Below are 14,929 nucleotides of genomic sequence, written 5' to 3'. Positions count from 1 at the left end.
TTGTGATGAGTGTCCATGCAAGGCTGTGAGGGGTGTCCATGTATTGGTACAGCATGCAGGGCTTGGCATTGGGATTATAGAGATGTGATGGTGGAGTGTGTGGGATGTAGTGGAGTGATGGGAGTCCTAAGTGTTTGCGGTGGGAACGTAGGGAGTCGACCTGCTCCCACAAGATGGCAAAACCTGATTGGCCCCACTTATAGGCAGTACTTGGGAAAGAGCTGGGAACCAATTGTATTATTTTAACTGTGTTTCCTACTTTAGTTAGAGCAGATCCTATCCTGACTTAGCTGAGACAATACCTGTTTCCTAAGCCTGCTACTGGAGACCCGACATTTCTACATTCTAGAGTTAGACTCTTGAACTTTTCTGCCCTTTACCCGGAACCTTAACTTGGTTCATTTGAGGCTGACACTTTTTGCTTACTTTTTGCTACTTTCGGATGCTTTATTTAGACTTGGGAAGTTCCTTCTCCTTTATGGAACCAATTTTGTATGGTATTCTGATTTGCATTATCCTTTAACGGACATAACTATAAGGACTGATTAATAATGCTGAATTTTATGCATACAGAATAGACTGATTTACTAAGTGAATAAAAACTGTAATTTTTACTAATTTGCGTATAAACCTTGATGGTTTAAAACCATCCTCTCGGTCATTCTTGTGGATCCAAATTAGTTTCAATGTAATTTGAAATTGATGTTCTGATGATAGCTCCTGGAATACTCTTAGAGCTAATAACCAACAGTCCATGTGGCAAGTGGCTGAATCTGTTTGACGACTACACCAGAGCCAGAAGGTATAGAACAAGGAGCGACATCACCTGTTCTACTCTTGAAGATTTCAACACACTCTGCAAACTGTTCTCTGTGTTGGTAACCTTCACCAGTCTGCCCTTTTACCAGTCTGCTCAGTACTGTTCCTTACATTGTATCATGTTTTGAGTCTCTTTTGCTAGCCACAGGCGAATTACACCCCAGCCTGTGAAGCAGGAATGTATTTAGTTCACCATGTGTTGCAGTCCATGAGCAAAAGTGCTAGTCACCAGTAACACCTTCACCCATTCTAGGCTTTTTTCCTTAGCAGCCATTGCATGCTGTGATTATTCACCTCACTCATACAACGCTGAAAGAAAACAAATACATTTGAATACAAGGTTGTTGGCGTAAAATTCAAGATTGGCTGAGGGCATCAACACATCACAAAGTCCCTTTCTCGACTCTGCCTATAATCTCAGGGCCTTGGCATGATGGGCTTTGCTCTCATAACTAAAAGCCAAGAGTCTATTTTAGGTGTCTGCACTGTATAAAGTCAGTTACTTTAACTTAATATTTGACCAAGGTAGCAGGGCTGGACTGGGGAACTAAAAGCAACCCTGGCAATAATGCTCAAACTAGCCCCGCCTCCTTCTTGTCCATGTACAATCTCTTTCTTTCTATCGATTTATTCTCTCTCTCTCCCATCTCCCTCTCTGATCGCTTTCTCTCTTCTCCCCCCCCCCCTCTCTCGAAAGGTTCAGGGAGGCCGATCTTCTTCCTCGTGACTGGTATTGCATGTCAGCCTTGGGGCTGTTGACAAATGAGGGACACATCTCATACTTTGTCAGTCTCTGTAATAGGCAGGCTTCCATTCTGGGCATATGGACGTAGACAAGTATTGTAATCTCCACATAGTGTGCAAGCACAGTGAAACCTCACTCTCTTAGACAAGCGTAAGATTTCGTGGTAGGGTCTGTGCTTTGTACCAAGGTGGAATGTTATCGAGATGCGGTAATTTGGCTACCTGCTGATTTCGAAGCTGGTGTACTAGGTTTAAAGTGAATCAGAACATTGGTACTAAATAAAAATCTTGTGATTTTGGGTAAATCATTTCATCTTCAATTGCCTAAAATGTAAATAGGTGAAATAAAATCATGTGATTTTAATATGTAATAATGTACAGTGTTCAGTTATTTACCAGCTGGATTCATCTTATATAAATACTAATAATACATACATAATGGACGGTACCAGTTTGTCACTTGGGGGTCCCAGCTGATATTTTGCGGGGGAGTTGGGGGTGCAGCAGTTACGAGCGCCGCCGCTATGGGGAGGGCGGTTCTCAAGTTAAGACAAAGAGTGGCGCACAACTGGACAACCTATGCACCATTGAGGGTGAGACTTAAAAAGCAGGAAATCCAGGTTGACTATGTGGACTTTGACACAATCATTAATAATGATGGTATGGCTGGTAAATGTTCGAACTCCTCCCCCTACTATATGATTGAAATCACTGAGCTGTTTCTTTGGTGTCAGCCATCAGCAAACATTAACGCTTTAACTACATAAAAAAGGTGTGTAGCCTTCAAGTTTCATACATGTGCCACATCTGTAATAAGGATATGTAACGGCTTATTTTCAGCATGCCGGTCGAAAATCAGTCTCTCTGGACCGCTGTGCTAGGGAGTCCCATGATGCGCGCTTTAGCCCTATCTAGCCACAAAACTACTTGGCAGAAAAAAAGAAGGCCCTCAGTGCACTTTCGTCGCCTCTGCTCACAGTACAATAAAAAGTACCCCCATTTCGATACAGAGGGAAAGAAAAACCTCCACAGGCACGGGCCGCACCAGGGCTGCTTTCAAGGAGCTACCGAGGGATATTTTCAGAATGCCCAGAGCTTATCCGCGCCTCGTTATACATTAACCGCTTGTTAGTAGAACTGAGCGTGTTATCTGAGCAACTATTTTCAGGAGGTAGGTGCCCCATCATAAAGCACGTCCGCCAGACACCGCCGCTCCGTCTACAGGGTGTTTCCACGACCTTGCCTCAGCGCCTGGAGGGATACAATTCTTTGACGTGCCTGGCTCTCACCCTATACCCCTGAAGGAGGGGGTTGTGTGCGTACGGGCCAATCTGCACGCCACCCGGTGCGGGGCCGGACTACGCAAATGTCCTTGGGGGTGGACCACGCCGAGTGCGCAGAGCCAGCATCAGTATAAGTGGCCAATGGCCGTTCACTGGCTGCTGCCATAGTGGGCTCCGCGGAAAGGCCGAAGGCGAGGCCTGACGTACAGAGCCATTGGCTACAAGAAAGAGCTACAAAACGGTCTGTACAGAACCTGATGCTGTCAGAATATTGTCTCCATGACTGTTTACTGGGAGAACCGTCTCTAGAGAGCTGCCCAATGTCAGAATATATCCTACAGGACTATCGAGTGGGAGAATCGGCTCTACAGAAAGGTCCAGAGAGACAATGGACTCTACAAGACTGTCCACTGAGGGAATGGGCTATACGAAACCTGACACTTTAAGAACCAACTCTACAGAACTGTCCAATGGGAGAACTGATTCTACAGAACTGTCCACTGAGAGAATGGACTCTACGAAACCTGACACTTTAAGAACCAACTCTACAGAACTGTCCAATGGGAGAACTGATTCTACAGAACTATCCACTGAGAGAATGGACTCTACGAAACCTGACACTTTAAGAACCAACTCTACAGAACTGTCCAGTGGTAGAACTGTTTCTACAGAACTATCCACTGAGAGAATGGACTCTACGAAACCTGACACTTTAAGAACCAACTTTACAGAACTGTCCAATGGGAGAACTGATTCTACAGAACTATCCACTGAGAGAATGGACTCTACGAAACCTGACACTTTAAGAACCAACTCTACAGAACTGTCCAATGGGAGAACTGCTTCTACAGAGACATTCAATCTGAGAACTGACTCTACAGCCCCATTTTCTGTAGAAAGTGACTCTACAGAATCAGACACTTTAAGAATCAACTCTAGAGAACCATCTACTGGGAGAACTAATTCTACGGAACTGTTTAATTTTAGAACTGTTTCTACAACACCATTTGTTACAGGAATTCACTCTACAGAACTGCTCTGTGGGACAATTGATTGTACAGAACTGGCTCCTTCAAGAACAGACTCTACACACATCTCCAGTGTGAGGATTGATCCTATAGAACCTGCCAGTTTCAGAATGGCCTCCACAGAACTGTCCTCTGAGAGCATGAATTTTATAGAGGTATCTCCCGTGAGAATGGGCTTTAGAGAGCAGAACGTTGTAAGACCGGGTTCTACAGAACCAAGGACTATGAGAATAGGTTCTGTAGAAATACCCACTGTGCAAACTGAATTTACAGGCCACGTCACTCGGAGAGTAGTTCCTGCAGAACAGTTTTCGATAAGAGTGTGCTCTGCAAAGCCAGCCACTCCAGGGACAGAGTTTACCAAACCTTCTAATGTGAGAATGTGTTCTCTAGAGCAGTCTGCTGTAAGAATGGACACTACAGTACCCATCACTGCAAGAATGGACTCTACAAAACTGCCTATTCTAAAAATAAGCTCAACAGAGTGTCCTTCTGTTGGAATGGGTTATACAGACGTTTCTAGTGTGAACATGGGCCCTGCTGAGCCATCTGCTTTAAGAATAAGCCCTGCAGAAATGTCAAGTGCAGGAATGTCCGAAGGAGGGCCAGAAGACCCATTAGCTCTAAGAAAACGTCTTGCAGAGTTGCCAGGCGCAGACATAAAGGATCCTGTTTCTGCAGAACTGGGATCTTCAACTATCTCAGTCCCATCAGATGGGGAGCATGAGCATGCCATGTTGTCTTCTGAAGAAACATACCATGTGAAAATGCTTAAACTGCCGGCTGGGGATGCTGCAGACATTACATGCCACCAAAATCTTCCCCACCTAAGAATAAGCTGGCAAAACAATTTAAAACCACAAGCTTCAGCAGAAGGTGAATCAGCATCTTTGAATATTGCTTCCTCCAAACTGTCAACGCCAGAAAGGGATGGGCTGCACTCATGGAGGCCCTCAGTCCCAGTGGAGACCTCCACAGGTTGTGCCAAATCATCAGTAACTGAGATGGATTGCCCAGTCTGCTTCATTGCCTATGATCTTTACAGGCTACCCAAGTGCCTGTCCTGCCGGCACACCTTCTGTAACGTCTGCCTGAAGTTGCTCCTGAGACACGAGGATGGGTACTGGCAGATTGCCTGCCCGCTTTGCAGAATGCCTACTTCAGTCAGCGGTGGACTCATACGCACCCTTCCCAACCAAGAAGATATCCTGGCTCAACTGGAAAATCCCACTGCCATCTCCCAGGTGTGTCCTCTTCCTCAAAAAGAGCTGCCCCTAATGGAGTCTTCAGGCTGCAATCGCCTTGACACTACCAGCAGCTCAGAGGGCCTCAACATAGCAGCTCGGAGGCTGGCTGCGCTTCTCGTCATCCTGGTGCTGCTGCTGGTCATTATCCTGCTCTTCTTGAGCTCCGGACCAGTGCGGTGGACCCTCTGTGCAGTGATGGGGCTCTCCCTGGCCCTATCTGTGTTATTGTGCTGGCGGCCTCAGCTCAGGGGCTGCTGTGGGACTGTGTCCTCCTCGCAAGACCCTCAGGAAAGGTGCTCCGTACCTGTGCCCTGAAAAGACCTTGTGCAGTGCACTACATGTGGTCCAGTGGGATAATTTAAGGCAATCATGTAGTGACAGGAAGGGACTGAACACTAAACTCCTTCACAGAGATACCTTTGATGCCCCTTTTTGCCAAAAGAGGCGCTCTCATGTAGAGAAGTCTTCTTTGTCCTCCACCAAACCACTCCGTTGTGCATCCCTTTTTTTTAACCAAAAACGAAACCTTGCCGCAGCTACTCGCCCAAGAGAAGACTGTTCACAGCATTTATTGCATCTGGTATACATGTTCATCCAGTTCACAGAGTACCCTGTGCATGTGGGCTGACTCCTGTGTTCCCTGCATGATTCCAGTTTGTATTTGTGGAAGAAACTGGTGAGTTGATTGTTTGGCAGGTGGTATATTGGCTATGTTATGTACAGAGAACATATTCAAGGCACTACTACCCTTTTTTACAATGCTTGTCTACTAGATGAGCAACCCCTGTGATAGAAATCAGGTTGATAAAGTGGGTTAGGAACTGGCTGACTGTCTCGGGCAGAGCTGCGACTGTTAGTGAAGGGGACCCATTCTGAGAATAATGGGTGACAAAAAGGTTTTTTTTTTGTAGTTCCGGTGCTTTTCAGTGCATTTGCAAGTGATTTTGCATGAGAACATGTTTGAGAGAGCGATTCTTAGCAGATGGTTCAAAGATCTCGCATAGGGTGTTTCACCCAAAGGGAGCTGAAAAAAAGGTCTGTATAAAAAAAAAAAAGCTGTGTATGGTGTTTCGAAGTCGAAAGCTTTACCCTTTAGGTGCACACACACCCATTTTGTTTGGCATTTGTTTTCAACTTTCCCTATGTTGCAGAATCCAAGAAACTCCATCAGGCAAACTAGTCTCTTCTTACCTTATATAATGGCTCTAAGGCAAGAGCAGCCCTGCTTATTAGGTTGTGTAGGTTGGCATTCATTCATGCATTTTCTTCAGAATATAAAAATCCTGAGGAGCTTTATAGGAGCTGAGGTCTTGGAGACCTAGCTTTGGAAAAGGCTTCTTGGGGTTTTCAAATTGAATGAACTGAAGAGAGGTAAATAAAGTCACAAGAAACGTTGGATTGTACATTGATCCGGCAGAGAAAAGTTTTTTTAAACAAACATTCACATAATCTGTAATCAATAGTACTAGACTCATTCGAGAAGTAACTTTTTCAACTCTGTTGTGGTTTGTGTATATATTTGCAAAATGTAGATGCTGTTTTCAGTTTGTCAAAAAGTAACACCCCTTAAATATTCTCTTCGCATACATGCACTGTGTCATTTTTAACAAAGCACCAGGAGACATGAATTGAGAAATATTTCATGAAATTAATGTCTCTTGAACATTTCAGAGAGGCTGAACACTTTAACCTTTCCAAAGTGGCAAGCGGCATTTGATTCACACAACCTTATCTGCAGGAAGCACCTCCGGGAGTCTGAGACACATGCCCTGTATTACTATGCAAAGCGAAACTATGGAAATATAGTAAACAAGGCTTTGTGGTCCTTTGTAAATGCAATACAGTCGAATAAAAATGTGTATTTACAATCACACAATTATTTAATGTCATTTTTAATGTCTGGCCAGATGTTTGGAAACTACTCCGCATTGGAACACAATTCATTAAGACATTTTTACAAGGATGCAGGTCCCATGGTATTGGTCGACTACATGCAGGGTCCCTGGAATTATACGATTTTGTGGACAGCAGCATTTTCCACCTACTTATGGATTTGCCACATTTGCACATAATCTATCACCTGCTCCATTATTTGTAGATTTCAGCAACAAATTATTTCTAGTTGAAAAGTTACTGAAAACACAGCAACACATGTTGCAGCACAGGAAAGATTGACCGGTTACCTTTCTGTTGCTTAATTCTATATTTAGGTGTCAAAGTGGTACTAATGACATGAAACCTTTGCCCAGAATGTGTTGACATAGGTAAAAAAGCCACAAAAAGGGTGACACAGTATGCCACACAATTTGCCTTTTCTTGCTGCATAATTCAGTGAACCCTGCCACATAATTTGGCCCTCCTCTGCCACATAATTTCAGTGGCTTTGCCTACAATCTTGGGTGGGCTCCAGACATTGCCCACATGTAAGACATGAGGCCTTGCAAGACAAACTCACAGTAAGAGAGTCTATCACTACTAAGTCTGGACAGATGTTGGATTGCCACATGCTGGATGTGGCATGTTCTGGTTGGCTGAGGTAAGGACCTAGTCAGGCAGAACCCTCCACTCTTTCAAGGGTCGGTGATTACACTCAATGTATAACCTGTGCTCACCCTTCGGTAACTTGGCACAGAGCAGTCAGGCTTATCACAGAGGCAATGTGTAAAGCAAAGACACAGCACTTTGCCGCCACAACCGCGCTGCGCGACACAAATCAGACTTCACAGACAGTGTATGTATAAAAAGATTGTAGTCAACACACACATTGTCAACACAGCATGATTATAATGTAACTCTGGGTCCATACCCCAATTAGTAATAGAAGGCACGATATGAGGCCCAACTGTGTTAAACCGTAATTACTCTTTGTACACATGAGGAAGCAGTACATTCAATCCTCGCACCCACATAAGGTGCCAAACGCTGTCAGCACAAGACCCACCCTAGAATTCCCCACAATCACTGTAACACATAAATTCAGGGTGCACCCAGGTTCCCAACTTTAGCAGCAAAATGTACATAGAAGGTTTGCAACACTGTTACATAGTACTGCGGCCAAAGCTGCACTAGTTAGATGTAATGGCAACTGTAAGCCTCCCTGAGAGAATAAACGTGACCAGCAGCACCACGGTATTGACTTCGCAGTCACTTGAACTCACTCCTGCACATCCCACTCTGCACTGTTGTGTGGTGCCACTGGTCTCAGTCGGCGCATGCACACACTCACTCGTACACACTCACTCCCTGCACCCTAATGCGGTGCTCTACTATCCGGAAAGTGGATGACACTGTGTTTGTAAGTCCCCTGGGTTCCAAACCACCTTCCACCCACCAACCCACTTCAGCTATCCTACCCCTCAAAGAACCAAAGATTGCATCAACCTTTCCCTGGTTACTAGGCCACTCGCAGCTAAGTTACACTTCTCTGGGTTCCGGGGTGAAGGTTGGGGAAAGGAAAGACAACAGCAGGTAAACAACTAATAAGGAGACGTTCGGGCTCCCCACAGGAGTTTCACTCAGAGGTCTGCAAAACACAGGCAGAGGGTTACTGGGGCCGCCATTAGACACTGTAGTGCCCAGACGAGTCAGACACTTCAATGTGTTACCAAATAGTTACCAATTTCAGCACCTCTTGAACGGAGAGGTTGTGTAGTGAATCCTAGTTTGTTTTAATGGGATACAGGAGTTAGCTTAGCCTTTGGCTTGCAGACTCGTACCCCCATCACCTAGTGACTTTTACCCTACTTAGCTTGCGCTGTTTTAGCACATTTATTTAATTAAATCTTTTAAGATGGCTGCCTTGTTTTTAGTTAGGCCCATGTTTTAGTTTGTGTTATCAGTGCCATAGCTCTAAGGCATCAATGTCAAGCGACAAACTGTAGGTGTTCACACTGGGTTCTTTCCCTTTTCACGCTTTTGAGGGAATTGTTTACATAAATTACCATCCCAAGCATGTCTTGCTATCTATTGTTTGGGAACAGACCTACGTCAGGGGTCCAAGTAGATCTGTATAAATACTCTTCACTTAAACAGATAGAGGGGTTCCGACCAGATGCCATTGCTGCTATTGGTGCTACACGTCGCCTTGACGCTGACCGAGACTTCGGGTCCTAAAGGAATCTGAGCTAGAGACCTCATTCCAAGGTAACGAGGGTTGGGGTGCTCTTCTCATGGACATGGCATTGGCAGATTAGGTTTAACATGCCTAGCTCTCTTTTAGGGTAGAGGTTAGGTTCCCCTCATTAAAGTATTATAACATATCCCATACTTTATGCCTTCTCATGATATTGCAAGATGGTGTGGGTCTTTATATTAATGACTCTTATCTTTACCATTCTGTTTCTTGCACTGTTCATTTTTGTAATCATCGCAGCCCACGCAACTTATCACAGATTGCAGTTTTGCTAAATAAAACCTATTGAAACCTTACTGCATCTTCTTCATTGCCTGTGTTTGATTGAGACATGTTCATGTGAGAAAGGGTTAATCTCTGTTTAACCACGACACTCCTTGAGATGTCACACTCTTGAGTCCATGTGTAAAGGCTGCCACAAATCACCTTTTACTGTTTGGGTTTTTGGTGAGGTGCTGCTTGTGAGCCGGAAGGGTTGGGACGACCGTTGTGATTTGTTGTAGGATTGGCATGGTCGCCTACAAACAAGTCCTGTCATCCTTAAACCAGCAGTCTTACCTGGAGCAAGAGTCCAATTACGACATGGCACCACCAACGATGGTGTTTAGGCACTAATTTACTGAGACCCTGATTATCACTGTCTCACATACTTCAGGTACCCCAAGTACCATTGTACGGAGACATCCATGGACTTGGGGAAGATCCTTGTCAGCTGAACAGGGAACACCTAATTAAGCTGTAGGTTGTTTGAGCTTGAACTCTTAAAAGGACTTTGCTCCCCAATTATTTTGGTGTTGCATTTCTCTTACCCATTTCACAACTATGGCTAATGCCGTCGAAATTCTTGAGAATGCTAGACAAGTACTAACTTCACACCTAGTAGCGCATGGCTTAAGAGAAGAGGGCGGGGATGTTACATTCATAGTGGAAGCTAGTAAAGCTCACCAAACAGAGGGAAGGCAACACTACATTTACATTCCACACATATAGAATTGAAAACATACCAATATGGTACCAAGCATACCAGTATCATGAAATACTGCTCACTTATCGAGAGCACCAGAACTGGTTTTAAGGCGCCCTACCACATGTATTACAACCCGTGAGATTAGGTCCCTTAGGTAATGAATGATCGACGTGGCCTATGTTTGCCACATACACACCTCACCCAGGTATACAAAACATGCAGGCAGCAGACCTGCAAAATTTATATCTTGAACTAGTAACACTTTACAGACGACTTGTTCAGTTCATAAAGCAAATTTTGAACACTACACCAGCGCATCCAGCATCTGCTGAATATCATTTGGCTACTATGATTAATCCACAAACAGGACATACTATCATGGGTAAGGTACCCAGAGAACGGGGGAAACTAGCCCAGAAAACAAATCAACTGGAATCTGTGTTTCCCCATACAGGACCACAGGAGAAAAATATAATTCTCACAATGTGCTTGCCCTTTGGGATGGTTCCCTCAGTGGATGACTGTACCATATGGAGTACAGTCTTCGCTGCAATTTATACTACCACACATGGTACCCTGACACTTGCGAATTTATCAGAAGTGTCAAAACAAATACCAAATGAGCACTGGGCCGCACCAGCCCTGGATTTGGGGATGAAATTAATGTGTAACTTTGATGCAGTGTCCTCAATAATACTAAGTAATACCAAAGAGGAAGCGGCAGCACTGGCTATATGCCAGCGTCTCCGAGAGATTCCACATTTGGACCGGGAGAAAGAGCTACCGAACATTATTTCCGATACCTATACTAGCATAGGACAGGATAGTTTGGGAGCCAAGCCAAGAAGCTTGAACTACAGATTACCACCCTAAAGAAGGTACTTAATAAATAAGCACAAGAGGGTTCTAAAAAGTGCTGTGATAAGTAAAAAGAATTTAAGAAAAAAGAATTTAAAGATAGACAAAATAAGAATTTAAATTTAGACAAATTAAGAGAGCAGATTCTCCAAGTCAGGAGAACTCCGATAGGAGATATAGGCGGTCATTCCAACCTCGGCGGTAAAAGGCGCTTACCGCCAGTCAGAAGACCGCCATAACACCGCCGCGGTCGCGGTAAACCGCCACGGTCATTCGGACCCACAACAGGCAAACCGCCAAAATTCCGACATCCACAAAAGTCCGCCACACCAAAGGTCAGCGATAAACTGGCGATGACCAAACCTCCACCGTCACGCCAACAGAAATACGCCCATGCCATTACGACCCACGAATCCACGCGGCGGTCTTTCAACCGCGGTATTCTATTGGCGGTACATACCGCCGCGGTCGAAATACACATACTCGTACAAAACACAACCACATTGGACTATTCGAAATACACACACCTGATACACATACACACACCACTCCCACACACCCAATACTATATAAAACACACACCCACATCACCCACAAACCCCTACGACCAGAAATTCAGAGAGAAGGCGAGAGAGAGACACCACAGTCAACTACCAAGCATCCACAGGCACACAATACCAATACCCACAGAACTTCCACGCACTTCACACAACACACCACTAAATAGCACCCCACCTATCACTACACACTCCACCCCACACATCATCCACACCACCCCATGGCACCTCAAAGACACCCCAGGTTCTCAGATGCTGAACTCAGGGTTATGGTGGAGGAAATCGTACGAGTAGAGCCCCAGCTGTTCGGGACACAGGTGCAGCACACCACCATTGCCAGGAAGATGGAGCTATGGAGCAGAATAGTGGACAGGGTCAACGCTGTGGGACAGCACCCGAGAAATAGGGACGACATCAGGAAGCGGTGGAACGACCTACAGGGGAAGGTGCGTTCCATGGTATCAAGGCACAACATCGCGGTACAGCGGACTGGCGGCAGACCCCCACCTCCTCCCCCAGATTTGACAACATGGGAGGAACAAGTCTTGAACATCCTGCATCCTGAGGGCCTCGCAGGAGTCGGTGGAGGAATGGACTCTGGTAAGTCTCATCTTCACTACTTCATCCCCCCCACCCCACCTGCATGCCAACTCATACCCCCACCCTTACCCTTACCCCCATCACAACTACCCCTTGCAAATGTCTCACCATCACAACCCACCCATCCCAATACTTAGCCCTGCATGTGGCCCCAAAGCATGGACACCCATCACCAAGGCATGCCCAATGCACATACCCATCACCCCCCCCCAAAATACCGTCACAACAGCCCCCACAAAGGAATGCCAGCACTGGGGTACACGAGCACGCACCCATTGCACGCCATTGGCACACACAGAAGCAATAACCATACTTTTATACCCCTGCAGGACCCGTACGCCAGGTCACCGCGCAGGAGGGTCCACAAATGTCCCCTCCACCCCCAGAAGAGGCCCACAGTGATGACAGCAGCTCTGTCTCCCTGGATCTAGATGACCAGCCCGGTCCATAGGGGACCTCGGGACAGTCGGTTCCCCTCAGACAGGCACAGGCCACAGCAGACCTTCCCCCCTCTGGGAACACCAGCACAGCACCCACCCAGCGGGCCCATACCTCTGTCCCCAGGACACATCAATCAGCAGTGTGTCCACCACTACAGGGAACCCAGGCTAACCCACCACCCCAACAACAACAGGGACCTGGGGGCAGTGGTAGTGGGCACACGGTCCAGGGGACGGAGGCCCAAGGAAACAGGGGAACTGGGAGGGCAGCTGTGCGACAGGGGGGGGACAGGCCAAGGGAACCCACTCTCCACGAGGCCCTCTCCTCCATCATGGGAGCATACCACCGCACCCAGGAGACGATGGCGACGGTCCTGGCCAGGTTTCAGGAAATCCAGCTTCTGCAGGAACAACAGTATATGGGGTTCAGGGAGGAACTGAGAAACATCAGTACCGCCATGGGTACCATCGTAGTGGCCCTGAATGAGTTAATCTCCACATTGCGGACCACTGTGGCACCTCAAAGGGCCCCTGACACTAGCATGGACCAAGAACAGGCTACCACCTCCGCCGGCGCTAGTGGACAGGAGGCCCCGACAGAAGACCAACAGGCCACCAGAACCCCACCCCCTGCAGAAGGAGAACCACCCCGCAAGCGGGCCCTGAGATCCAGGAAGAAGACAGAGTAACATGTCAAGACCCCCGCCAGCAAAGGATACCGCCCTGATTGTCATCCCACTGTCCCACATTGTCACCCTGTCCAACCTTAAACTGCCCCTGCTCCACTTCCCACAGGCATTTGGACAATGCACCTGTGAACCTGATAGTCTGGACTCTGCCATGGACAATCCTCCACCATCACCCCTCACCGATTTGCAACCACCCATCCAAATTAGAGCACTTGAATAAACACACTTATTGCACATAAACAATCTGGAGTCTGTCTGTGATTTTAACAAATGTATTAGACATGACAGTCCCAAAATTGTTATTCACATTGTGATGCAAACAAACCGCTGTCACACAGCTGTAGTCCATGGGGTAACAAAGCAGATGTCACGCAGTGGGGCCCACAGCTCTGAAAACGGAAGGGAAAGTCACAACACAGTTACCATACACTGGGGGAAATAGTCAGACAGTAGAGAGGTAGGAGTTTTTAAGTAAATGTAATATGCCGGTGTGTACTCTTACCTGTGTGTCACTGAAAATATTGCTCTATTACTGTGTTCCTGTTGTCTATGTCGTCCTCTCCGGCTTCCTCTTCTTCACTCTCCACAGGCTCCACAGCTGCTACAAGACCACCATCTGGACCATCCTCCTGCAGAAAACGCACCTGGCGGCGCAAAGCCAGGTTGTGAAGCATACAGCAGGACACGATGATCTGGCACACCTTCTTTGGTGAGTACATTAGGGATCCACCTGTCATATGGAGGCACCTGAACCTGGCCTTCAGGAGGCCAAAGGTTTGCTCGATCACCCTCCTAGTCCGCCCATGGGCCTCATTGTAGCGTTCCTCTGCCCTGGTCCTGGGATTTCTCACTGGGGTCAGTAGCCAGGACAGGTTGGGGTAACCAGAGTCCCCTAATAGCCACACCCGGTGCCTCTGGAGTTGACCCATCACATATGGGATGCTGCTATTCCGCAGGATGTAGGCGTCATGCACTGACCCAGGGAACTTGGCATTAACATGAGAGATGTACTGGTCAGCCAAACACACCATCTGTACATTCATCGAATGATAACTTTTCCTGTTCCTGTACACCTGTTCACTCCTGCTGGGGGGTACCAAAGCCACATGTGTCCCATCAATGGCACCTATGATGTTGGGGATATGTCCAAGGGCATAGAAATCACCCTTCACTGTAGGCAAATCCCCCACCTCAGGGAAAATTATGTAGCTCCTCATGTGTTTCAGCAGGGCAGACAACACTCTGGACAACACCTTGGAAAACATAGGTTGAGACATCCCTGATGATATGGCCACTGTTGTTTGAAATGACCCACTTGCTAAGAAATGGAGCATTGACAGCACCTGCACTAGAGGGGGGATCCCTGTGGGTTGGCGGATGGGTGACATCAGGTCTGCCTCCAGCTGGGCACACAGTTCCTGTATAGTGGCTCGGTCAAGCCTGTATGTCAGTATGACATGTCTTTCCTCCATTGTCGACAGGTCCACCAGCGGTCTGTACACGGGAAGATTCCTCCATCTCCTCGCATTGCCCAGCGGACGGTGCCTAGGAAGGACAACAGCGAG

General features: G+C 46.8%; 1 protein-coding gene across 1 annotated transcript; it reads left to right on the top strand.

Moving 5' to 3' along the window:
• Positions 1-3,009: 3,009 nt before the first annotated feature.
• RNF186 (ring finger protein 186) lies at positions 3,010-7,337 on the top strand. Its single transcript, XM_069240168.1, has one exon. It carries the CDS (start codon positions 3,235-3,237, stop codon positions 5,434-5,436), a length of 2,202 nt encoding a protein of 733 aa, XP_069096269.1. The 5' UTR covers positions 3,010-3,234; the 3' UTR covers positions 5,437-7,337.
• Positions 7,338-14,929: the final 7,592 nt, after the last annotated feature.

The sequence above is a fragment of the Pleurodeles waltl genome, chromosome 6 (genome assembly GCF_031143425.1).
Source record: "Pleurodeles waltl isolate 20211129_DDA chromosome 6, aPleWal1.hap1.20221129, whole genome shotgun sequence".
NCBI classification, from domain to species: Eukaryota; Metazoa; Chordata; class Amphibia; order Caudata; family Salamandridae; genus Pleurodeles; species Pleurodeles waltl.
Note: the sequence above shows the minus strand (reverse complement) of the source record. Positions and strands in the feature narration are given on the sequence as shown.